The sequence below is a fragment of the Diadema antillarum genome, unplaced genomic scaffold (assembly GCF_040938485.1).
Source record: "Diadema antillarum isolate AM-2024a unplaced genomic scaffold, OU_Dant_1.0 seq00000503_RagTag, whole genome shotgun sequence".
In the NCBI taxonomy this organism is placed as follows: Eukaryota; Metazoa; Echinodermata; class Echinoidea; order Diadematoida; family Diadematidae; genus Diadema; species Diadema antillarum.
This window is the reverse complement of record NW_027271460.1, coordinates 1,223,511-1,251,451: the sequence shown is the minus strand read 5'-3', so window position 1 is coordinate 1,251,451 and position 27,941 is coordinate 1,223,511. Positions and strand designations below refer to the sequence as shown.

The 27,941-nt window shown below is 37.0% G+C and overlaps 1 protein-coding gene across 1 annotated transcript in view; it reads left to right on the top strand.

Moving 5' to 3' along the window:
- The first annotated feature begins 3,500 nt into the window (after positions 1–3,500).
- Positions 3,501–27,941, top strand: part of LOC139733910 (disintegrin and metalloproteinase domain-containing protein 12-like) — a 98,548-nt gene continuing 74,107 nt past the window's right edge. The window contains exon 1 of the mRNA XM_071644719.1: positions 3,501–3,648. Within this exon, the coding sequence (XP_071500820.1) occupies positions 3,579–3,648 (70 nt within the window). The 5' untranslated portion in view covers positions 3,501–3,578. The remainder of the gene's footprint in view (positions 3,649–27,941) is intronic.

The following is a 27,941-nucleotide window of genomic DNA, read 5'->3' as shown; positions in this document are numbered from 1 at the left end:
TTATAATTTATAATGATCACTTCGTGCACTATCTATAAAATCATGATATAACACTCACCTTGTAAAGGTCAAATGACTGAAGGTGCATTTGCAGAGTACAAACGACCAAAACTTAATACAAAAGTAGGCTGGGGTTATTGATCTCAGTTTGTTGAGATGATTATAACAACATAAAATACCAAGGATGTGAAAATGTGATGCAATTCAGAAGGATAAGTTGCTTTATAGTGACTTCATAACATTTTTATTGTCTATGCGGCCGAAAAACGAGAGACGTGAAGAAGGCAGGCGACCACAGAAAAATCAATTTAGAAAACAATATCCGCCGTCACACTGACAAAACTTCGCGAAGTTTTGCCAGGTGACCGATAACTGACGCGAAACTTTCTTCTCAAACTAGGGAAATTTCCCAACCCCCACCAACCTCCTCGATCTTGTCGGCGTTTGGGCAGTCTGTAAGCTCGCAGCTTTATGCGGAATTTTTCACGTGACCATGCAGTCCATTACCTGTTTGCGGGAGGCGCCTCCGAAGCGCGCTCTTTGGAATTTGTGCAGTGTTACATCCCAAACATTAGCCATCAGACGGCGCATGTGCACTAGTAATCCAACTTCAGGAACTAAAACTTGAAGTTTGTGATGCCAGTGCGGATAGGACGGATGGGCCGACTTCGGGAAGACTTCTCTATTGGTTGAGATGAGGACTGGGCTTTTAACCTTTTTTTTTTTTTTTTTTTTGCAAGATACCATGAAACCTCTTATGAAATAGTTCAAAGCATACCATTCTAAGAAGAATTCAAAGTTTATCTGATGAAAATCGGTGCTTGAAATGGCTGAGATATAATATATAAAAAAGTAAAACAAAGCAATCCTATAATAAATGGCGGGTCCCACCTTTTATAAGGATCGAATTGTGTTGGATATTCAGCCATTTCAAAACCAATTTTCAAAAAATAAACATTGAATTCATCTTTGAATTACATGCTCTTTCGTATTTCATAAGAGGTTTCTCATTATCTCACCCACCAAAAATGTTGAAAACCTTAAGTAAGGTCTCAACCAAAACTTTACGATCCCTTCAAAGGGATGGTTAGTAAGTGATCAGTGGGAATCAGTGGGAATGCCTGGGGATGATTGTTCCAATCCTTGTGGGATTCATTTAAAGAGTGTTGTTGTGTGAAACTTATTTGCTTCAGAGTGGTCTCATGTTCAAGTAATGTGCAGTTTAATGTTTCCAGGTTAGCATGCCTGTACAGTGACGGGGCGATCGTTGACGACCCGTTATACTCTTCAATGAATCCACAAGGATTGGAACAATCATCCCCAGCATTCCCATTGATTCCCACTGATCAGTTACTAACCATCCCCTTTAAACTTCGCGATGTCTTGCCAGTGTGACCGCGACTGATATATGCCATCACGACGGCAAAATTTCTCGAAGCAGATACATCGAATGTGACTACTTTGTACAGTTATAGTACCGTATAGCATAAATTTTTCTATCCATGTTCAGGGACATCAGTCGTGTATATGCACGGTCGGCTCATGTCAAAAGAAAATACAGATTTAAAGTGTGAGGCTGCATGGAGGCTGTGCATCATGAAAATTGTTGAAAAATCGTGGAAATTGACACATAAATGTACTTTTAATTTTCTCATTAAAGGGGTAACTATAGAAAACTATAACTTCTCTGGTATCTTTATAATTCATTATCATGTCTTTGGCCATACAGTGAAATCATCACAACCGTGATGACTTCGCCAGTTCCGATGCTGTGAGAATGATCGTAGTCTCAGGATAGATTAAAGTGTTATGACTTTTGGAAATTCAACAAATTCATTTATATGATCTAATCTACTGATATTTTCCCCAAAAGCCAGCATTATGACAAAATTCCCGGAAGTCGCCTGTTTTTATATTAATCAGATATATGCATCCTTCTTCATTTACGTTATCATTTTTGCAACAGAAATAACCTTGTACATTGTTGTCGACGCACCCACCAACACGTATTGGTACTCCCACTTAATGTTTTGCCATTCTTAAAGGACGTGGATCACGAAGATGAGAAATCATGTAAAACAAAAATATCGACGACAAACCTTCATGAGCAGATAAAGGTCATGAACAGCGTCTTCAAGAATGGTTTCTTTACTTTGCAGTGAAAGAGCATTTAAGAACCCTTGTTAAAATTAAAGCATGTTTCTTTCTAAGTGGATGGTATGTTTTGCAGCTTTCATGTTTGGGGTCATGGTTGAACACTCGCTTACTGCGACCTGGGGCCCGTTGCATAAAACTTACCATTGAATTTCAATGGTAACTACCGTCAAAATTAGGCGTCACAGCCAATCAGCATAAAGGATTATAAAATTTACCGCTAATTTGAAGACTTACCGCTAGAAACGAGCGGTAAGTCCAGCGGAAAGGGTTTTATGCAACAGGGCCCAGGTCAACAAACTCTTCTTCTTCCGGTTGGCTTCCCATGGCTGGCGCCATGTTTTCAAAAGTGGGGAGGGGGGGGGGGGGGGGGCACAGACTTCTGGTGCCACTTCAGGGTTTCACCAGCTGACAAGCAAAAACAACAACAAAAAAGACAAAACTCAAAAACAAAAACAAAAACAAAACAAAACTAGTGTCTTCAGCGCCAACTTCTCTTCCGGGTTTCTTCAGCTGGCCCTGCTTCTTCCGTGAGAGTGACAACAATCCACTTGCTGATTATTCTGTCACTTTCGGGGAGGTCTAAGTTGCTCGAGTCTTCGAAGGGTTCAATTAGTTTCAGAAATAAATATCATCCAAATAAGTAAATAAGCACATAAACTGCCAAGTCCAGGAATAATGAAAGATGAAACATGAAAATAGACTAAACGTGTCCACGTATAGCCTACGAAGTATATGCGAGCTCGTTATTGGCCGCTGTTCAGCACCTTCTCTGCAATTCAAAGGAAGTTTGATGAACACTCACGTCATTTTTCTTGAAATCGATTACATCTTTTTTCTTTCGCCTCCCAATCTCGTCCATTCTCTCGTTTTCCCCACTTTTTGCTAACTTTGCTCTTTGCCGCACTTTCTGCATTGCTCTTTTGAATTTGTATAGAAACTCAGTACAATTACAAATGCTTAAAAGGTTTGCGAGAACAAAAAAAAACATATCTTATTTAATGACAGACCAGTTTCACACTCAACTTGTTTTGCTACATGATGATTGTTGAACAATTTTCTGTTTCCTTGGTGCTCCGTTGTGCCTTGCTTTTGGGTTTTTTTTTTCTTGAGCGAGAGGCTGTGTTACACAAGCGCCTATCTGCACGTCGCGCGTTGCTTTTAAATCGGCCGCGCCGTTCTGCTCCAGCCATCCACATGGATGACCTTGTTCGAGCGAGCTTCCTGATACGTTCTGTGTTCATTGATACAGAATAGACTGTCTATTTGCACTCGTCCAATTGCGTCCACCACCCAGTACACAGTACGCCGTGCAATCCGATTCATTCCAGGCCAAGTTACAACTGTGTTGATGAACCGGTACTGGTATCGACCGAAAGCAAATTTTTCCTCTGTTAGCGAAAGTGTCCATATCTGAGAGCGTCATGGATTGGCGAGTGTTGATTTTCACCGTGCTTGTCTTGTTCCTGCCTCTTCAAGATGTGCAAACCAGAGGTAAGAATAATTCAGTTCTAATTCCATGTCACTTGGATTAGATCAATTGGGTTCGCTTTCAAGACGTGGTGGTAGCGGTATCGTCCGGCTGTCCAACGCCGAAGATGGTGGGGATGTGGTGTGGTAGCATAGCGTTGATAGGTCCGTGGGATGGGAGTGAGTGTGTTTCCTCGTGTGTTGAAGTGTCGGTTGTGGTGGAGTTTCGTGGTAAACAGAACGATGTCTGGCGTCATAATTAAAGGTTTCACACATTGAATAACAGTACATTTAACGACCACACATGTTTACAGAGGAAATCCCTCTTTACAATGAGTGCATTCATTTTCAAAGCCTGTATCGGTACATTTTGTACACATTCCTGAACCATTGAAGCATGTTTGATTTTCAACTGCCATATATTCCAGTCTCATAAGTGGGCATATCAGTGTTTTCTTTATCAGCCTTTGTGTGACTGAATATTCTGCTCATCTTGTGTCGTCAGCCTGATGATGATAAATCGACATGAAACATGAAACAACTGTCACAAAATGTAAAGTTTTGAGAGTTGTGACTGAATGTATTACATTTACATAGGGTTTCTCTCTGTTATGATCATCTCTATGATTGATAGATTGATTAAATTTTGTTCGATTTAGAATAAACCCTTCATTTACTGTCATCGAAGGAAATGAAATAAAGATAATCCCACGTCCACTCAACCACCAGTTTATCTTCCACAGTCTAATGCAGACCAAATGACTGATGATTATTGGCTATTGTAAAGCAAATTATCAACCACAGGTAGACAAAGTGAATGAATTGTTATTAAAATTAGACATAATGTTTAGAGAAAAGGCCAAGTAGAAATGAAGCTGGTATGAGAAAAAAAGAGATAGAAGGACAGAGGGAAAGAGAGAGGAAGAGAGAATGGGAGGGGAGGAGAGATATGTTTTTATATGAAGTATGTATATTTTACAGACATACTGTAGCTAGTATTCAATATTATCTAATTAATAGTTGAACATGGAAATGAAAGTTATTAATAAGTGAAGTGTATGATCTCGTGTCAGCATGAAACCAGCAGGATGACTCAGAGTCAAATTTGCTACTTTTGATTTATCCAACATGAAATCTAAATTGTAAAAAGGCTCTTTCAATTAAACATGTATAGGACATTTCTGATACTGGAGTTAGCGTTGACATATATAGTAACTGTAAGAATATGTCAATATAGGGCAATTTGTCAATCAGTTGCAATAAAAACAACTGAACACAAGATTTTCATTAATTTGATGATTATGTCTGTCATTTGTTTACTACATGTGTCAAAAATCCCTCTGTTCTTTCATCCATGTGAAATGGACCATTGTTCCTTGAACATTTATTGACCCCTTCCAGCAAGCTGTGTGGCAAGTTACTAATGTGCAAACAGGAAAGATCTATATGCCTACTCAGATTAACCTGTGTTTAACCAAACAACTTTGGTTTACTTTGTAGCTGAACCCCAAACTGAAGAGTACCTAGTTGTATAATCTGGACAGGGGTGCGTGATGTGAAGAATCTTTGGTTTTCTTAGCACTAGACTCACTAGAGGTTGACCAGGCACCCATGCACTGTAAAACCATAAATATTTGCGGTACGGTATGATTTTTTTTTTTTCAAAATTGACTCTGACGGCCTTTTTCTTGACATGACATTTATGCGAGTTGTTACTGGCATTGACTGTGCTTACAGTGATATGCAGATAAGAACTTCTGCATTTTGTTTTGTTTTGTTTTTTTTTTTGGGGGGGGGGGACTTTGGCTCAAGAAATTCATGGAAATTTCATGCACAAGAGAAAAATTCTGGTTTTACTGTCCTGAAATCTTGCTTTGAATTGTTGAAAGTGTGAGTCTTAATCAATGGGAGTAGCATAGTAATTATGTGATATCATGTAGATTTATTGTGTCTATCTGCCATGCATTTCACAAAGTAGTCAAGTCCTCAAGGAGCAAAGCGTGTGCAAAGTGACTGCAAAGTCACTGGAGAGACTTAGTTACTACGAGGAGTCCTCAAATGTACTGAAACCAGTCTCACACACACATACAAATAAACAAACCCACAGACAGTCGAAGGAAACATGGTGTCACGAGTGACCTTTCATCGTATTAAAGGGATCAGAATGTATGCAAGAAGGCAGAGAAAACTACTGAAAAAGGTGATTTGAGTGAAAAATAGAAAGTTGAATAATGCAGTCCCTATCCAAATAAAGTCTAGGAATGTTCTATTCAACATTTGGTAAACTTTTTGTACAAAGTGTGATTGTAAATAATTCGCTCATTGCAGATGCATATGATCTGTTTTCCTGCATTCATGACTATACGCACATTAGTTTCAAAGTTTATTTTCTGAAAAATTCATCGATCATGTAGCCTATTGTTTTACTGTTTTCATGGTAGGATTTAGGAAGTTGTTGTTGTTTTTGTTTTTAAAAACATATTTATAAATGGGGCCCTAGCTGTTTACAGATAGTTTGCAGCAGACCAAACTGACATTAAATCAGACAATATTGTAAACAACTTGAACATTATTATAAGATTTAGGAAGTAAACAAATTATGTTAGTCATTAGACAGTCCATAGGGTAAAGAATTCCATGATTTATAACCAAAATCTTAAAACATCGAAAGCTCAATTGGAAGCTTTTTGGCACAAAATGAGAGCTAGTATGGATGATATATCATACTTGAATTGATTGCTCGATAGTATAACATGAATAGATCTAGGAGTCTAACATGATGCCTCACACCTCCACAGAAGGTGATCTGTAGATGATGTGCTTTAACCCATTGCAGACAAGCCAATTTTGCTATAAAATGCATTTCCCATAGACACCTGCCCAAGTATACCAGGCACCAGTCTTCAACAGGTTAAGAGGAAGTTCATGCTAAAAATAGATTTGTTTGAATAGAACCAGAAAAAAAAAGTAAATGAGAGGAATGGTGAATGTCTGACCAATCAAACAAAAATGGGTGACTCTGAAATTCATCATGTACCAAGGAGTTCATTGCCTGCTTACTCTATGTATAAAGTACCATAAAAATTACTCTCTTTTTTATCATTGATGGAATATATTTTTTCCATGCGGTTGTTGTGTAGAAAAATATTTACAAAGATTGCATTGTGGGTGCATGTATGATGGGAAATTCACTAGATGGGAAAATAAATTTTGTAAATGATTGTACAATACAGAGCAAATAGGGGTGAAGTCTGCATGTGACATCACAAAATTACCAATTTATGTTTGATTGATCACAACTTTCTCAGGTTTGATCTGAATTTGCCTAAACTTTCACTGCCCTGTTCCTTTCATTTTCTGCTTCTATTCACACAACTGTAAGTTTTGGGGTGGACTTTAAGCATTGAAAAAATAATGTTAGCAGGTATCCAAGGGAATGATTAGTGCTAACTGTGTTTAGTATTGTGAACAGAATGTAGATAACACTACATAGCATTACTGCTAATGCCATTCAAGAGTAAATGACGTGCCTTCTCAGATAGGCATTGGAAAGGTACAAAAGGCTTTGAATTGTTCCTTGGAAATTGACTTGTCCACACATGTGACACACCCTGGTTTCATTAGTCAGTAATTCACACTTCTGTAAATTGACCCTTTTTGTCTAAAGCTCTCATGTATTCAAGCATAAATTTGATTACTGGATAATCTACACCATACTAGGATAAGATTTGCCTGTTAGGTGCTGGTTAATTCCTGGTAAACTGATACAAGTCCTACAGTATATAAAGAATGTGGTCAAGCCCGAACTGACCACTATTGTATCAAATTGAAGTGTGGCACAATAGTGAATTGTAAACACTCATAAACAGGTCATTGTTCAGTGATGCAACTGACTTTTGTTAGTTGGATGGCTGCTGTACAATCCTCTTATTGTAGGGTTTTAAGTCATTTTCAAAGACTTTGTGGTTTCACCTACCCCCAGGGCCCCTATTTCTCTTTGTTTGGCTTCCATTTAACTTACTGAAGGTGAACTGACAGCCATGATATGTGCCAAGGCATTTTGAATGGGGAAGTATTTAGGTCAACGCTGTTTGGTAAGTCAAGGAGAGGAGTGGGTGTGTAAATATGGGATTAATGGTACCTTTCAGAGAGTTTTGTCCCTGTAGTAATGTGATGCAAAGTGAGAAAGAACTTCCACCACAACACAGATAGGAAAGTGTAGTGACCATTTACACATACCACGGTGCTTGTTTATGAGAACTAGATACGATACATATTTTAATCTTTGATGAATAAGTGGGTTAACAGAGTCAAACCAGTTTGACATTGCAGAATGGGCATGGTAGAATATTTGCTGGTGTACAATGTACTCGTCTATTACTGTAGATGCACATGTTTGTTAATGGTATCAATACTGTATATCCATTCATACAGTGCATGTATAGGTGGAGTCTCACATATGTGACCCTCAAATTTAGTTCAGTGTTAGGTGAGCATAACTTGCAGTCATGAGTGAGTGTGCTATACAAAGCTCATTAGGAGCTTGGCGGGAACTGGAAAGTGGCTTGTATGCTAACCTTTATGAGTAAAAAAATTAAGAGATCATATAATTTTGTATACCACCTAACATGCTCCAATATACTACTTTTTTACCCTTCTGATGCTAAGATAAACTGTACTACTGTATAACATTGATCCTCTTGCAGATTATATGCACTGTTTTTGTGAGCATGGATTTTGCTGTGCAATACTTTGTGTCAATTGCACTCCTTATTTTGAGGGTTTTCCTGTTAGCAAAAATACCCATGTACAATGTATGTGCCATCAGTACAATGGTAAATAAGGCTTTGTGGTATTGGAAATAAAAAATATGTTTTGATTTGATTTAATTTTGTCATAGTTTAGTAGTGAATATGTCATGAGGCCTTTTTTGCTGCATTCCCAACATTTAGAAGCCAGATCAATCTTTGTCATGTTGCTTTGCATGGCAGGTGAGCTAGTTAGTTAGTTTATGGAGATAAACTAGACTATTAACCATTAAAACTAGATCGTGAAACTTGGACTTACATGTAAGTCTGCTCTCAGTGGCACCCCCACCCCATCACTCTTGGTACAGCAATTTCATCTTTCCTCTTTCTGTACAACTTGAACCAAAAATAGTAATGAAAACTACCTGTCCCAGATTCGGTGGTTGTGAATTTGTAAGATCTAGGATGACACTGCTCTTCTTACTCCCAGTTTTGTTGAGACCTACATGCATAAAGATATTCCCTTTTAATCTTTATATAGCATTGAAGGTGATACGGAACAGACTGTGAACAGTTTGCATGATCTGATACAGTTTTTTGCACCATCAACTTTCATTCACAATTAATGATCTCCCTGAAAAGAATGTGAATATTGTATTTTTGCATTTGTCTTATCTTCTCTCCTTTGCATTGATATCTCTTGAACTTTAATTGGGTTCACATCTAGATCCCTTTACCTTAAGGTTTTCAAAACTTGAAGTTTTGTAAACTACTATAGTCCCCTAGGGAACTAAACTTCAAGTTAGTGTAGATGTAGACGCACATAGTTTTGAAAACTACGACCATGGAGCTACTAACTCCCCTAGTAGCTCCATGCTACGACAAAACCTTAAGGCGAAGACACCACAAAAACACCATAAGATTTCTTAGGGTTTTGTTGTAGTTTTGTCGTGGTTTTGGGAATGCCCCCCACAGAGCGCTAAACTACGACAAATGTGAACGGAGTTTTGTTAAGCACGACGCTCTTGTAGTTTTGAGTGACCTATCTATCGTAGCAGGGAGGTGGGAAGAGCTCTCTTCCCACCTCCCTAATCGTAGTTAGCATTAACTTGAAGTTTTGCTAACTGCATGTAGGTGTGAACAGCATCGAAGTTTTGTTGGGGGTTAAGGGAAGGAATTTTTACGATCGTAGTTAGTATAACTTGAAGTTTTGTGATAGATGTAGACATGGCTATTGTTCAGTCTTATGGCAAAGTAGAATATTTATTGAGCTGTGCCCAAGTACCCATGGGAAATGACAGAGCTGACATATTTGGAAGGATACTGCTTCTAGCAAAATGTAAACATCTATATGATTCAGAGAGTGAAAAATGGAGGTTTTGAATGGAAAGTTGGCAAGACACCATGAATATAATTATGTATGTGGGAGGTATGACCTTCAATATTGAATAAGCTCAGCTGAAGTTTGTCATGCAATAAATGTTTTTATGCGTACAGATTGAACAGATGAACAGACAAGACTTCATTTACATACTTCATTTTGCTTCATCTGTGCAGCAATTGATTGTAATTGTTGACGTGATAATGCTAAAATTTAGGAGGAATGTGTATTTAATTTTCAGTAAGATCAATTATTTACATCATCATGATCATTCCCAATATTGTCAGTGATGAAGTGTGTCTTTTATGCACTTGCAGTATTCCTTGCATTTGCAATTTGCCTGTTTTTGTCCTAACTTTTGTGACATCATAGTAAGGCTTGACATCGGCAGTGGCCCTGGGGCCACCAGAAATTATATAGATGCCAGGCCACCACTTTTTAAGAAAAGATCTGTTTTTTGTGGCCCAATTGGGCCACCAAATTTTATTGTCAGGCCACCAAAGGAAAAAGCTAATGTCAAGCCTTGATGATTTGCACTTGATTTGATCTGTAAGTTCAAATTACCCAAGATGGCCTTGGCTTAAATGTACCTGTACTATTTACCATTTGGAACAATGATTTTTAAAAAAAAATGTTCGAGATATCACATTTCATGCATATGTGTAGGTCTGTTGTACCACAAAACATCCTACAATTTTTGTGATAAAACCTCAAATATAAGGAGATATCTGTATTTTTCTCAATAAACTGTAACTGTAGACTGGAAACATTTTAACTGTCGATCTGTTATAACTATTGTTCACAATTTGTATAATTAACAATACTTGACATCGATTTTACCCATTAAAATTTTTACAGTGGTTGTTTCTATCCCTAACTCACATCTCCGAACTATTTTAAAGCACTGATGCTGGGTTTTTGTTTCATCTGCAATGGTAAATTATGGCCTTTAAGGCCTGCCATAGTGTGATACAATGGTTCATGCTTAGAGATGATTAGGAAGTGTTTGACAATGATTTCCCATCCTGTATTCCTTCTTCCTCTCTCCTCCATGTTTATTCCACCCATATTCTTACAGGAAGTTGTTGGTATTCAGATGATTTAGTGCCCCAGGTCGTGTGCAGGTGATAAGCAATTATCTGATTATATTTGAGGAAGTAACAGGTAGCATAGGATGGGGACAAAAATGATGTGTTTGTGTTTATTGTTTGTTTGTGTGGGTGTGTTTGTGTGTGTGGGTGTGATTGTTTATGCCTTTCGTGGCTGCATATTTTGTGAGTCTGTTTACAATCTTGTCAGAGAATAAAGCGCAGTTCTTGATTGGCATAGACAGCCTTAATTACTAATTGCTTAATTGTCATAATTTGACCTTTTCCTGCATATGTTGTGGCATGCTTGTACTCTGTACTTTTAGCAGTGTTATGATATGTATCACACTCAGTGTGATGCAGTGTGTGTGTGTGTGTATGTGTGTATATATATATGTGCATGTACATGCATTGTGCATGTGTAGCTTTTAGGGAGTGTATGATGTAGAAACTGTTTCAAATCTGTGAAGATCGCTTTATTCACATGTGAGTATCAAAACAGAATTCATTTTTCATAGTTAATGCAACTGTTTATTCCTCAGCTGTATAATGGTAAAATTTAATCCATTACCTGTGATAAAATGCAATTCACTGTAGATTTGATACAAGATTTACATGGCTCTCACAAGCAATGTGTGAAATACACCATCTCGGTTGTAATTTCCATGCCTTTTGTAACATGGAATCTCCATGGGGGGACAATGGGTAATTTTTATTGAACTGGTGTACCATTGTAGTCATGAGTTGATCAACATTTGAACTTTAACCACAGATATTTACACTGGATGAGAGGAAGGATATAGGAAGTTCATAAATCAAGGACTTTCATTGCAGAATTATAGTGTATGTATTATGGATCAGATCCATCAACAATCCATGATTGACTGTATTTGGTTCTAAACATTAATTGAGTGCCTTGAACACCTTTGAGTGGATATGTTGCACATCATAAATGCCTGTATTATTATTATTATTATTGTTATTATTATTATCATCATCATCATCATTATGAAAAGTAACAGATAAAGAACTTAACATGTAACAAAGCTAAAAAAAAACCCAGTTATGTGTGACTACAGTTCTTCCTTTTAAAAACCTGAATGTAAACTCTTTCTCAAGGTTTGCTGTATGTTTCATGTTTTAGGGGCCTTACATGACCATGCAGTTGTTCATAAGATGAATAGTGATAATTATGAGGGCCCTTTATAGGCTCTATTATCTCTGTTACTACCCCAGGATATAGTAATATGCACTGTATGTCTATAGCATTATTCCAGAGGTATACTATATGTGTTTTCCTGAGAAGGTGAATGAAATTTCAGGAAGCATACGTCATAAGGTTCACAGTGTGTGTGTTTCCTATATTAAAAAAGTGAAATGAAGACAGGGATGTAATTTATCAATGTCACATAGTAGAAATGCCATATTTGTACTGATAATGAGGAACTCAGGTTTTGAGACAACTGATATGTTCCTTTATTCAGGCTACAAAAACAATCTAGAGTATGACTGCATCTTCTGTATTATTTTGGCTCATCTTGTGTGGTGAACATATTTAAAGCTAGTCTACTATAAAGATGCCCTGTTTATCTTGGCACTTGCGCATAAATAGTGTTTGTTTTTATCTCCACGCTCGCATGTTAGGCTTTGCCAGATGATACTTTCTGAAGTGCTAATTTTTGTTTTCCTGTCTGTGCAAAAGCATCCTCAGATATGTATAATCACCCAATTTTGATATTAGTTATTGACTCATTTCTTTTAAATATCATTTGTTATATTTGCATGAAGAAACTATTTGTAATTTATCATAGTGTCAGATAACATTCAGAATACGTATCTTTAGCTTATCAAGTGGAAAAGGTGCTCTATAGATGTCTATTATTATTATTATCAATGCAGGTTTGGTGTTGAAATAATATGGCAGTTTTTAATAGTAAGCCAAGAAGATATTTGCTGCAGATGATGTGATATCTAGAAATCTGAAGTACCTAATCATGAATGTCTTGTTTAGAAATCAAAGTTTGATTTGGAATCAATCATGTAGAATTCAAACCCCAAATGATATTTCAAATCAGAGACCATTTTATGACCATCGAGATTCATAACAAGTGGTCCAGAGCAAACAAACTTTTTCAATGAGTGACAGTAAAGACCCAGTGGAGGAGATAAGTGGGCGGTAACGAGCTGGACGCCAGAGAAGGAACCAGTTAAAATGTCAGGATTGGTATGAGGGCTGCTGTGATCTTTGCTACAAGACCAAGCATGACAAGACCACATGGTGTGACGCTTCAGGCGTTGGCCAGTGAAGAAAAACGGGCAGGAGAAATACGAGCCAATAGTCATAGTATACCCAAACAGAACAACAAAAGATTAACTTTGAGTTTGAATTGGGCAAGCAAACTTGACCATAGGACAGTTGCAAGAAGATGCACAGAGCAACTTATTGTGAAAAATTATGAAAATATATGAAAAATAAATGTACATGTGTTATGCTTGTTTGAAAGTAAAATGTATGATCTAGATTGTGATCAAGATTAAGATCTAGAGATCTGTCTGTTTGTTTATCATGTGGGAAATGCAAGCATATAATATATCATCAAAGTTAGTAGTAATATACTAGTATGCTCACTTTCCACTATATTATCTGTAAGTTTTTGCTAACATACAATGTACCTTTCAGACAAATAATTGTATAGCTATTAGACAATTCAGTGTCTGTATCTCTTTTTTACCACTGGGAAGCTCCAGAAATGTACAGTATTGATTGCAGGCATGCACTACATGATGTATTGGCCTTGTCTAAATCCATGTTGTCTGATCCATGTTGCCATGAAATCCATGTTATCAAGTTTAAAAAGGAATAACAAAAATGTTTGGGGAAGGGAGGAGGCTGGGATTTGATGAACTGGAAACAGAAGGATCAGAATGAATGAAAGGACGTCTGTTATAGTGAAAATCTTGGATCAAGCTTATTGCATCAATCTTCACACCAAATACAGCCATATGTGACATGATACACAGAGAGATGCGTGTTTACTGAAGGGAGACTCATCACATATAATTAATCATGAACTGGATTTCTTCAGGATTCGTCTGAATCCATGCCAGAGCTGAATGAATTCTAACAATCTCTGATAAATAATGAATGGTGAAGCTAGGTCAGATGTGCACACACTTCTTATTTTGTGTGTGGAATGTGATCTCTTTTTGCTGTAATAATGCAAGAGTTGTGTATTTGTTCTACAAACAGCTATTCAATTGTTTTTCACTTGAATCTTTTCATTATTAAGTGAAGGCCCTCTTAGTACAGTGCACAGATCTTTGTACGGTCTCTTTGAAATGGTGTTTTAGTACTTGATGTAATCACAACATATCTTTGCACCAGCAGCGCTCTGTTTTTAGTTTGTCAAACCGATAAATGAGACCAGTTTGAGAAGAGAAAAAAATGTCTAGATTTCTCTTAACCCGTTGAGGACGAGTCCCGAGTATACTTGGGCAGGGGTCTATGGGAAATGTGTGTTGTAGCAAAATCAGTCCGTCCTCAATGGGTTAAACAGCATAAAGACCCAGAGTGATGCTTTGTCAGCTCACATTCCTACTACCACATCAGGTCCTACGAGAGTTGTGCTGCATTTTAGTCAAAAAATTGCCAATTCTGATCCTTTATTTTCGAAATACTGAATAGAACTAATCAAACTCATTACATTTGCACAAAATAGAAAAGAAATAGAGATTTAAACATTTACATCATTCTTTTTAATATGTTACCATTTTATGATCAGTTAAAGATTCATGAATTTGGTGACTTTTTATAGTTCTACAACAAATAATAAACAAAAATTAAAAACTTTTTGCCTCCCAAAGAGTACATGTACACAATGGCTTCAGACTAAGTGGATAAAGAGTAAACTATGCTGTGTTCCAATGCTCGTTTTCTCTCGAGGGGAAAAAAAATTGAGTCGAACTTAAAGGATGTAAAGGATGAGGCTTGGACCCTTACTAATAGAAAGAATTTTCACCAATTAAATATATCATCCTATCGCTGTGTCTTTGCTGGCATTTCAACAATTTCTTTCTTTGTTTTTTCAGTGGAAAAAAAAAAGTAAGATCGTCATTGGGAAGTAAATGTATGATTGTCAGTTATGCCTGAAGATATATACAAAGCTGACTGAACATTTATCACTTGTGACATCAAGTGAGTTGATGTGAGCCAGTCCTGCTGTCATCTTTTAAAGGCATAATTTTAGTACTATTTGCAGATGAAACAAAAACAAAACATTAGTGCTTTAGAATAGTTCTAAAATGTGAGTTATAGGGCTAGAAACAACCACTGTAAAAAATTTGAATCGGTAAAATTGATGTTAAGTATACAAAATGTGAACAATATTTATAATAAAAACGTTTCCAGACTAAACCGTCTACAGTTACGGTTTATTGAGAAAAATACAGATCTCTCCTTATATTTTAGGCTTTATCACGAAAATTGTATATGATAGGATGTTGTGTGGTACAACAGACCTACACATATGCATTAAATGTCATATCTTGATTTTTTTTTAAGCACTGTTTCCAATGGTAAACAGGACCTTTAAAACCTCTTCCTCCCAGACTGAGTCTTCGGGAATGAATGAAATTCTTTGAATTTGCATTTGACGCCAAACACGATTAAGTTGCGTCCAGGAAGACAACACAATGCTATTTTAAAGTTTGCTGAGGATCTCATCTCTAACTTACCTTCACCTTTGGTTGTCATCTTTATATTTTTTGAAAGTTTCACTAGTTTAGGACAAGAAAAAAAAAGGAGGAATATTCAAAATTTACTTATTTTATCGTAGGAAGTTCACAAAAGTAAGTGACATTCCAATTGATGTCATTTTCCCTGTATGGAGTAAAATTTGTTGAATCAAATTGGGAAATTAATTTAGGAAGGACTAGTAAACCATTTTCTGTGCTGGTGAGGAAAGCAAACATTGTGTTTGAGATGGCGTATTTCTCACTAGCCTTTATGCTTGAGAGTATTATTTTGATACTGATTAGATGCAGCTTTCTTGAGATGCTTCGACTTATAATTTTGCAGACTGCATTTCAAGACCAGAATTGAATTTGTCTGGTTACTTTGTGGTACCTCACCTCACATCTAGGCAGCATCATTCAGGATACTCTTTGTATTTAACACATCATGGAATGAGGATGACATCATGTCTACATTCCCAATTCATGAAGTAATGGTCTTTGGTCGCTTGGAGGCCTCAAATGGTGCATGACATATGAATCAGGTGACATACCTGATTTGGAATCCAACTTTCATTCTCCCGATCACAGAGATGAGGGAATGGAAGGGAAGTCGTCGACATCAACAATCACTGCTGGTAAAACCAATCAGAGCCTCTTTTGGGAAGAATAAACTAACCATGTCCAGTCTGACCCTGCTCTGATTGAAACACTAGCTGCATTCACACACAGGAGTTTTTGCATTGCGATGGAAAAAATCAATATTATTTGCCACCATTCACAAACAGCAAAAAAATATGACTCAGGTGTGAAATGCACTTTGAATCTCCAGACTGAACATTCCTAAACAAAGACTGTGCATATCCCTGGGCTCTGAGTGTGTGGACCTAGTGTGGCGAGTTGATGATTTCTTTGCATGCTGCTTACACACACCAGACAGGCATGATGTCTTGAGATTTTAGGGGAAAAAATGGACTGATTTTCGCAGATTTAATGATTTATTTAATCCACACACAATAATTAACCTGCTGAGGATGACCTGATTTTGCTTCAACACACATTTCCCATAGACCCTTGCCCGATTATAGTCGGGACTCGTCCTCAACGGGTTAACGTTTTTTATATCTTGTTGCAAAAATTGATTGCCGAATATCTATTGATTTCAGGCGTGTGTCGATGGGGCTGTCCTTAAATGCCTTTTTTGGTCATTTTCATGATCCAACAGAGAAATTTGTATAAAGTCCTGTTGACCCAAAGATTGAATGTTAGGAGTCTGCTACAGCAATTTCTCAAAAGAGGAATGAAGCTTAAAGAACACGTTCATTCTGATTTTGAATACGGCTATCAAGAATCTGTTGATGTTTAATCTGACATGCTCTGTAGGATTTTATTATCAGTGAAAATTCAAGCCAGATGAGTTTATCAACTTACTACAAAGTATCCATCAAAGTTGCTTTAAAAAAAGCAATACTACTGGATGTACTGTCATTAACCACACTATTCATGAATGCTTAAAACCAAAAGTTTTTGCATTGATAGGACATTTTATCTCTGAGTTCTTCCGCTTAAATCTCTGTCTCTCATCGTCATAGGATGAAACGATATCTTTTAGTCTTTCTATCTATGTGTTTTGATTGTTTGATGTGGTCACTATTTGAGTCATGCTATATCTAAGAAAGAAGTTGTCTAAAATTAGTCAATGGAGAATTATCTAAACCCCCACACTGATGTGGTTTGAGCATTCTCCCTAGGTGAAAAACCAGAAACTTGTCTACGGGATATCCTCATGGAGGCAAAAACTGAATTTAACTCTTTGATTATGGGCCAATGCACGCACACCAGGAAAAAAAAGAAGATTGTTTTAAATACTGTAAAACATGATATATTCGCGGCATGAATTTTTTGCGAATTGGAGCCGAAGGCCTTTTTTGCGGCATGAAATTTTTGCGAACTGCCACTGGCATTCAATGTACATAGTGTAGACAAGAGCTTTCATGTGCATTTTAATTTCACAAATCTTGGCGCTCGCGAAATTTGCGAAATTAAGATGCACGCGAACATTCCTCGTTTTACAGTATTAGTTTTTGCAATTCAATGTAAAAAAAAAATACTTCTTTTGTGTGTGAGAGCCTTGTGAGTGCCAAAAATGTATAGGGCAGTGAAACAGAGCATAATGTGGGTATGATTTAGCTATCGTCAAGGGATAAAGGACGCAAAAGTAGGATGCATATGGGTGAGTAGGACAATTTTCCTTGGAGTGGCACTTTGTAGTCTCATACTGGAGCATAACACATATCATTTGTATATCCTGCAAAAACTATTTGATCAGTCTCTAGACGGTGTAAAAATGTTATTTCTGTTCTCCATTGAGACATGTCTTTGATATTGTGGAGATAATGAATGTTATAGATTGTGTAAAATGTTTTTCTGTTTTCCATTGAGACGTATATCTCTGATATTGTGCAGATAATGAGTGTCACTCTCATGATAAGTATTTTTCTTTCACTCGTATGTGGAATGCAATGATGAGAAGGATAGAGCTTTTTGCATTAAGGTCACACTGCTTTTGGAAGATACTTTCTTTTACTTTAAGTAAAGTAATTACCATGCTCAGTAACTGTGAATGAGGAGCAAAAATGATGAAATAATAAGATTTACTAGAGTAGAAACGTGCAGGAATACAGTGAAACGAAGAAGACAATAGAATACAGAGAATCACAATTCATCCACCGTGTCTTCGCCAGATATTGCATACATGGTTAATTTTGCTTACCGAGGTTGAGAAGATTGGAAATTTTAGGGGCCTGTGGGAGTTTTCTCTCAACAATGTTATTAGATTTCCCTGCCGTTCTCCTCCTGCATTTAATCACGAGGCATTAAACTTTAATTCTCTGAACATGACTGATCGTTTAGACATCTGTGCAAATCATCAAGTGCAATTTTTTTCCCCCTTTGCCATTTTTTTTTTCTTTTATGCAAAAATTGTCCCCACATGAGAGTACCACATGACTGGCTGCACAAAGCCATCCTTTATACGGTCTGGCCTGCGGAGCTTCTTCTCACCTCCTGATTGGTTGGAGCAAGGAGGTACTGGAGGAAGGGAAGGGGGGTCGGGTGGGGTCGGGTGGGGATGGCAGAGTGGTAGGATGGGAGCACCATAGAGATTGAGCAGGTGTAGCCTCCATGTACTTTGTCTGGTCTTTCACTGGATCCTAACAAAAAAAAAAAAAAAGGATAATCACTAATGCCAAACTTAATTATACCTTTCTAAATGTAGTCATGGAAATCCACTCAAGAATTTGTTGAACAGGCAGAATGTGTACGTGCTGTCATTATGTTAAAGATTCCTGAAGCTCTTTGTTATTGAAAAGAGCTTTGTACTATTTTGTTCTGTTTGGAATTGATTTTGCAACTGTCTCAAGGGTGTTTCTCGCTTTCACTTCAGTGATAACACTGGATGGTACTTGGATTCAAGTCCTGTAAATCAGCTACAAATGTTCTGAAATGTTCTTTCTCACCATATACAGTGGGTGCATTTATCAACTCACTTCTGGTGCAGAATTCAGGTTTTCAAATTACATTTAGGGAATTTTGGGTACTTGATAAATGCAAAGCTGTTTTGATTATGGGGTTAGAAACACGTTTCTGAAATGCCCCACCCCCCCCCCCCCCAAAAAAAAAAAGAAAAAAAAAAAAGAGAGAAAGTTTGATTGCGAATGCATTTCTGCAGAGTTGATAAATGTAAAGTTGTTTTGAAATGCATTTACAGCCTGGACCTACTCACACCTATCACTACTAACTACACGTCTCCCCTTCTCAGATCAAACTGCGCAAATAAAATGCGATGAGGCCTCCCAATCGACTCACAACAGAGATAATAAATGCAACAACTCGAGAAACACAATCCGAAAGTCATTTGTAAGTGTGTTTTGATAGTGGGTATTGAAATGTGTTTCAAACATGGGAAAGTTGATAAATACAGCCACAGATTTCAGAATATCTTGAGCTGATCTAGTTGCAATGAATTACCGAGGAGTTACTTAATTTTTACCATAGATACTGTACGATAATTGGCACTTTGGATTTTCTCATGCTGTGACAAAATGTTTAATGAAGATTACAGATGTTACTTCATTTAAAGACAGTTTTTAATTATACAGACTTTGATTAATTACACACAACCCTTGCAATTGATTTTGATTTAAAGATTCAGAAAAGCTGCTGGAGATATCATAATTAATTCCTAATTGGATGAATCTTCTTGTTAAAGATGGAGCCTATTGTGACTTTTACATAAATGTGTGTCACAAATTTGACCAATTGACCCACATAGATTGTGCTGATTCCTCAGTGTGTGTCCAGTGCTCATAGTTGGTAGTTTAGATGGCCATTTGATGGACAGTCCAGCTGGCGAGAGAAAAATTTGATTGTTTTTCAACAACTGCAAGCTGTGGATCAGTAGCACACAAAATGCTTATGCCAAAATTGCCCTAATCCAGGAAGATTTGATGCTTTGAACAGTTGTTATTTTGTAATGAGTGCAAAGGTTTCACAAATTATTTTGACTATGTTTGATAACATTATTTGAGGGTCACAGGGATTATTTATAGAGGGTTATTTGTTATATATATATATTCTCATCGGCTGAGAACCAGGAGGGCTTTATCGCAAGTTTGGGAGGTATTGAGCTATTGGTATCATGATCATGTTGTAGAGATTGATCTCCTCTACATTATGTTTATGGTGTCAATTTTAAATCATTTTCATTTTCAGTGAAATGTTCAAAAATTAAAACCAGAAGGTCGCTATTTTACCCTATGTTTGAAACAGTGCTTATAAATAGAACCAACTTTTGATTAAATATATTTTCTGTTTCATTAGAATAGATCGTATTGTTTTTATGTACGCTCAAATCTTAGAGCTTATAGTGCCGTTCTGGTTCTCAGCTGACAATATTATCATATATGATAATGTATAAATGTAGGCCTATAGTGTATTGTACATAAATGTGTGATGTAAGAGACTGATAATATATTATATCAGGAATCAGAGGAAGCACTACTTTGTAGATCTTTGTCTTTTGTGTAAAAAAGAAAGAGCAGGAGTTTAAGGCATAATTATTCCTTATCTACCTGAAAGCACTTCAGTAAAATTCCAGCATGATTCTGGATAAATTCAGATTTATATTTGACTTTTATTGTATGATGCATGCTTTTCGTAACTTGCAGCAAATTGAACAGACTTTTCTTGGCTATATACCAGTTTGAGTCCAGTGAGTTGTATCTGTATCTAGCTCTTCGTATGATGTGTATGCCCCTGTACAGTGACATCACACAGTGGATCTACCAAATGGTTTAGTTATTAGAGTTTTATTCCAGCTGTTCCGAGGGCTACGTGGAGGTTTATATAGATGGCATCAGGTCAAAAAGGGTAGCCTAGTTTGTATCACCCCTACAGTATAAGAAACAACAACACATACACACACACACACACACACACACACACAAATAAAATAATGTCTACTGATGTGGGATATTATTAAATAAGGTAGGGGTAAAAATATATGAGAAAAACAAAAACAAAACATCCCAGACATTTCCAGGGCAAAGATGTGAAATCGCTCAGGGAACATATATTTACATATGGTGACTTTGGCACAAGTCAGTCCAGTGTGTAACACCATTCATCAGAGCTGAGTAATGATTTAACCAGGAATTATGCTGCGTTGAGGTAGGGTGACTCTACTGTGCGTACTTCTGACATACAGCGTGGCTTACCAGTTACTTGTAATGTTTTCATTGCTGCCAGATGTTGAATTCTGTTTGAATTATTTTGATTGTCCATCAAATTTTGGGGCAACAAATACTGTTTTTATCTCCACTAAGGATCACACAATACTCACAAAGCATGTTGATGGAATGGTTTGATGAATGTTGGTTACATCTCCTTCAACTAGCCTGATATATAGAGACCAAAATTGCTATCATAACGATGATTACAGTGATTGGATTAAGTCTGCAAATTTTAGGATTACACGCAAGATTTTTTTAAATTATATATATCCATGAAGTTCTTCTACATTTTGTTTAATATCTTCCATTCACCAAAGAGCAACATAGTTTTCCTTTGACCAATATGAACGGACAAAAGTCAGATTCTGTACTGAAGAGTTTCCTTCAAATCGTATGAGTAATGAATGATTTTGATGGGTTTTTTTAATGCTTGATTGTGACAATTTGCATAAATTTTGTTCATTTGAATCTTGTACCCATTGAGGACGAATCCCGAGTATACTTGGGCAGGTGTCCATGGGAAATGTGTGTTGTAGCAAAATCAAACGGTCCTCAATGGGTTAAAGAAGGACTATGATAATTGTGTTTAACCTTGCTTACCAATGACTGACTTGAGACTTCTTGCTGAACCGAAGGCATTATCAAAAGCAATTAGGACCTAAGTAAAAATGGAGTCAAAGTTTTGCTTTTCATTCATTTACCAACATAGCTAACAATTATCAGATAAATTTGACTCAGAGGACTTGTTGGTATATGATATAGCATGCCTCCAATGGAGAAGTCCTTTACGAAACAAAAAGAGGAAGTGTCTTCTGTATCTACCAGCATGTGGTAGTGTTTCAAGGCACCAGGAGGACAGTTCCTGGAAGGTTAAGAAGAAATAGCCCTGGTGGTCACGTTTAGGTGTTGAAGCTTCCTTGTCTCCAAAGAGATTGGAAGACTTGCCAAGTGTGATGGCACACTTCACCTTGAAACAACCTTGAGTCGCAGATAAAAGATACCGAGGCAAAGGTCTGCTGAAGGGATGAAATAGTATTGGTGGAGATGCAGATTGGGCTTTTAACTTTTTGCAAGATACCAAGAAACCACTAATGAAAAATACAGAGCATTCCATTCTAAGAGGAATTCAAAGTTTATTTGATGAAAATTGGTTTTGAATGGCTGAGACATCCAAAAACAAAGGAAAACAAAGTGATCTTCATAAAAGGTGAATCCCACCTTTTATCAGGATTGCTCTGTTTTGGATATCTCAGCCATTTCAAAGCCAATTTTTATCAAATAGACATTGAATCCCTCTCGGAATTACATGTTGCTTTATATTTCATGAGAGGTTTTTCATTATTCCCCCTTAAAATGTTAGAAACCTGAAGTTAGGTCTCAACCAAAACTATACAATCCCTTCAATGCCCGTATGTTTTAGTTATTACCATGTGTTGGCTGCTTTTCAGATGAAATGGGATACATGGCCAAAACATATTTCAAATCATGTCAAAATTTAGATCCATTGTCGTTATTTAAATTCTCATGGAGATGAAATAAACCGGAGATTTGTTTTTTTCTTCAGACACCTGAAGATTTTTGGAGCTCCTTGAGAAAATAATGGAAATATTATGTTTTCTCTCATTTCTAAATAGACAGACACTTTGACTTTATAAGTTTTCACTTCTGATAATCATACTTGCTTCCATGTACAGTCAAATACATTCAAACAAAACTGTGAAATTAGGAGTGGTAGCAAAAGGCACCTTCTCTCATAATTGGCATTCCTTTCTGCCTGGTGTTGGTGAGAAGGAGCAGGTGAGGAGCAGCACTACCAGCAATACTGTCAAGGAATTATGAGATAAAATTACCTTGAACTGAAGAGAAATGAGAAAACTGAATCACTAGAATGGTTCTTACTTTGCTCTACACTTGTGTCTCTTAATCAAATTTAGTAGAATGTTTCACTACATTTTGAGCAGTGTGAACACAAGATGTTTAAATTTTTTTTTAGGTATGGAATTTAAAAAATGACTTTTGCAATATCTCAAGAAAAAATATCTTGACAGAGGAAAAGAGAGGGGGAATCACTAAGGAGATAAGACAAAAGTTCCTCATTTTTATGTGATATTATAAAAATGGCAGCAGAAGGCCATGAAAAAGATCTGGTTACATTGCATTCTTTTGAAGTGAAAATGAAATGATGATGAAAGCTATAAGAAGAGATAATGAAAGGTTGGAGGTGATAGGAATGAGTTGACAATTGTAGAATGTACTATGAATTAGTGAAGTATTACTCAATATTTATAGCATTTGTGAACTTTTGATGGGTAGCATGCTTTTGTAGCACACATGTTTACTCAACAAACTTTGATATGTGTAAGTCTAGACAGAGTTTGCCATTTTGTTTTTGTCAAATTCAAACCAAGGATAAGAGTAGTAATAAATGAAATGCACACATTAATTGTATCGCATCAAATTCACACAAAAGGCGTGTCTTCATCAGCCCGAAGTTCAAACTAGCGGGACATTTTGCGGTCTTAGTAAATAGCCCGATACAGCGAATGTGCGTCTTCATCAGCTCGAACAGCCCGCTTCAGGAAATTAGTCCGAAAATTAACGCATGCGCAGTTTGCAATATTACTCTGCGTAGCTCGCGGTTCGAAAGTGGATTTCCCCACTCAAAATCTCCTATATCACCGTATGTACGATACGACAACCACGGAGGTGAGCGGTACAGCAAATTCTCTCCAAAGGGATATCAATAACGCTACTCTTTTGTCCGGTGAAGCATCTTATATGAAGTAAACAAATTGCAATGTTTAAACAAATCAAAAATACACACAATCTGCAAGAATTTTCAGCTAAGGAAGAAGTTTACAAAAAACAGCTAGCATGCATGGCACTGAGTTTTATTAGGGAGGTGAGAGAAATCACCTCCCTTGTTTTAATGATGTCAACAACAGTGTAGGCCTATGTGATCCTGGATGAATACACCGTGCGTGGGGGTAATGTACTATACACAATTACTATAGCTTATACATGCATTTTCCATTGCCAGCTGGCTAACCAGAAGCGTGAAGGGATCGAGAAAATTTCGGGCTGATGGAGACGCACCCAAAATAGCGCGCTATTTCACGAATTAGCGCTCTAGTTGACGAACTAGACCAAGATTTTGGGGGGAAATTTTCGCGATCAAATAGCGCGCTATCTGCGTCTTCACTACACAGATAGCGCGCTATTTTGACTTCGGACTAGTTTGGTAACCGCAAGATAGCGCGCTATTTTGAAACTTCGGTCTGATGAAGACACGCCTAGTGACACAAGCTAGACACCAGACCAGAGGGGATGTTGCTACCAAGGCTTTTTTAAAGGCTTTTTACACTTGCAAATTTTTGCTTAGTCCCATACCAACGGTGGGGCTGGGGGGGGGGGGGGGGGGGTCTTAGCCCCACCGTTGGTACTGGACTTACCTTAGCCCACTTTCTGTTTACACTTGTTTTTGCCAAAGTTGGCTAGCCCCACTGATAATCCCGTACTATCTGGCCCTGCAAAAAAGCAGGGTTAGCACCGCAATTGCAGTGCTAACCCTGCAATTGCGGAGCCAAGCAAGCGAGTGTAAACAGAACAAAAAAATAATCCGGGGCTAAGCGACGGAGACGAAGTCCGACCCCCCACTGACCAATCAGAAACGAGGTAATCAAGTGCTGCCGGTGCGTGCGTGTACTTGTACAGTGCACAGCGCAATCATGAATATTCATGTGGTTTGCAAAGTACGGGACTAAGAAATATGAGTGTAAAAAGGTCAGTTTTCTCTGGGTCAGAGAAAGAACGGGGTTAAGAAACACAAGTGTAAAAAGGGCTTTAGTGTATAAAGCACTACAAACTTCAGTAAAAGAGGTACAAATTTGTGTTAACTCTTTATTATGAAGATTTATATGATTTAAGTTATTTGAAATCAGTGATATATTTATAGCTTGAATTAGAACATGTGAAAGGAGTCTAAAGCCTAATAATTCATATATGATGTAATTAAAAAGTTGAAAAAATGGCCATATATTACAATAATACACAGGGCCTTTGGTAAAAGTCAACCAGTTGGGTGCAGATATTTCTGTCCTTTGCTCTGAAACAATCATTTCACATAGGGATCATGGACTTCAATCTGTGTGGTATGACTGCAAGGAAAAATGAATACATAGCCTTGATAGCCAGACAATAGGAAAAAATTGTACATAGCATATAATTTATATACATGTAGTCTCATTACACAGACCCTGAACAACCTTGCAATCGATAACTGAAGTGTTTGGTTTTGTAATGAACCAGACAATTAGACCCCCCCCAAAAAAAAAAAAATAAAAATAAAAAAATAAAAAAATAAAAAAATGTTTTCATTGTAGTTTCCCTTGTTATCATGAGAATCACAGATAGACCCTTCTGTGTTGAAAGGCATGTGTTTTAGAAATGGGAGATAATCATAGTTCACATCTGTGTTACAGCTATTGTATGTATGCACCTGTGGTATAGGGCCTACTACATGCTTTGTTATGACTATGAGTGTATCTATTGTCTCTGTATTGATATTGGAGTGGAGTGAATATATTATGAGTAGGTATATCATATTGATTGATTGATGGGTGTTGGCCAGCTGTAGAAGACTGTCTAATGAGTGGAGGGTGTAAGTGGAGTGAAAGGTCACATCTTTGGATGGCGGAGAGGAGATGAATATATAGGAGCAGCTAATCAGATTAGTCTTTAGTCAAGGCTGAATGGTCCCTTTCTCCTCTTCTTGCTGGCCTAACAGACTGAGAAACGAGATACTGTAAATTGGAGCTGAAGGCCTTTTTGGCGGCATGAAATTTTCGCAAACTACCACTGGCATTCAATGCATATAGTGTAGACAAGAACTTTCGCGTGCATTTTAATTTCGCTGATCTTGGCGCTTGCGAAATTCGCGAAATTAAAATGCATGCAAACATTCCTCATTTTACTGTACAAGGTTGTATTCTTCCAATGCAGTGTTACAGAGAGCAGCATACTAGTTCACAAAACCCCTATCATTGTCTCTGCTTTATTCTATCATATTTAGTAAAATCAACAGGATCACATTATGGCATTTAACTATAAAGATAGACACTAGGAGCCACACACTTCAAACAACCTATAGATCCATGACCCACCCTGTATCCTTCATCCACTTAGCAACCATGACCCACCCAGCAACCATAGCACATCTCTGTGATAGTTGGTATCATCTTGCCTTGTGCTTTCTTGATAATGTATTGGGCAGTGCATTTTGAAAGGTACTTTGTAGGTCACTTTCCTTTATTTCATAAGAAGCTTCCAGCCTCATAGATAGTCATTTTTGTTTTTTCTCTTTGTTCCAAATAACAAAATATTCTATGATACTGTCATATCAATAGGAATATTTGTCTCTGTACAATGTACACTAAAGTAAAAGTGTGTGAAATTGACATTCATCCATACTCGATGTGTTCTGAACTTCATCTCAAACTAGCGGCATATTTTCACATGAGCAGGTAACAGAAAGGAATATGTGTTCATGATGGTGTTTTGATAATATGAGCACCAAGGAAACTAATTAGTTGACGACCTGTTGCTGCTAAAAACCAATCACCCTAATTGCTGTGGTATCATACCTTTTTAAGCTGCGGGGAGTTGAACTACTAGAGAAGAGGTGATGTGGAAGAGGCATATAATAGTGTGTTTGGCAGTTGGAAAGATGAATTCTTTCATGAATGTTTTTGTGACTCCAGCTATTTCAGTCCACAAAGCTGTATAGGTAATTTGATAGTGTTTTGTTAGAAAAGATGTTGTTGTATCGATTTTTATTTTCTCAGTGCAATATGATCTCTTCTTTCCTGTTTTTGTTCTTTTTGTCCCCTAGTGTTTTGACGTTTGTCCTAGTCCCCTTCTCCCTGAATACACAGGTTCACCTGCACTATCTTTCCTCTTCTCTTATATCTCCCCGTTAGCCTTTTTTCCATACTTAAAGACTTTTCTTTTCCTTATATGTTAAGTTAATACATTCTTCCATCTAAAATTATCCTATTCTCCATAAAGTTAATTTGCTTGCTTCTCTGTTTACATTTATATACATTGCATCCTATACAACCAGAGTGTCATCTATGAAGATACCAATTGTTACTTTTTGCATTATTATGTATTGTTTTATTATCATTATTATCGTATTATTATTATTATTGTTATTATTATTATCATTATCATTATTATTATTATTATTATTATTATTGTTATTATTATTATCATTATTATTATTATCATCATCATCATTTTTATTAATATTATCATTATTAGTACTCTACTATCATTTGCCAAAAATAGTGCAGGTTTCATGGAAAATACTATTTTTTCAAATTGTATTTTACTAAACATATCTGTTGCAAGAAAGGTGAAAATATTGTTTTCCACCAAAAATATGCCTTTTCAGCCCTCAAAATACTGCAGTGCCGTTTACATGGTTAGCATCCCTACAAGTATCTATATGTGCTTATGTACACGTGTATCTGCATTATGTATTATACTTATATGTATAAGACAGGTGGGTCACTAT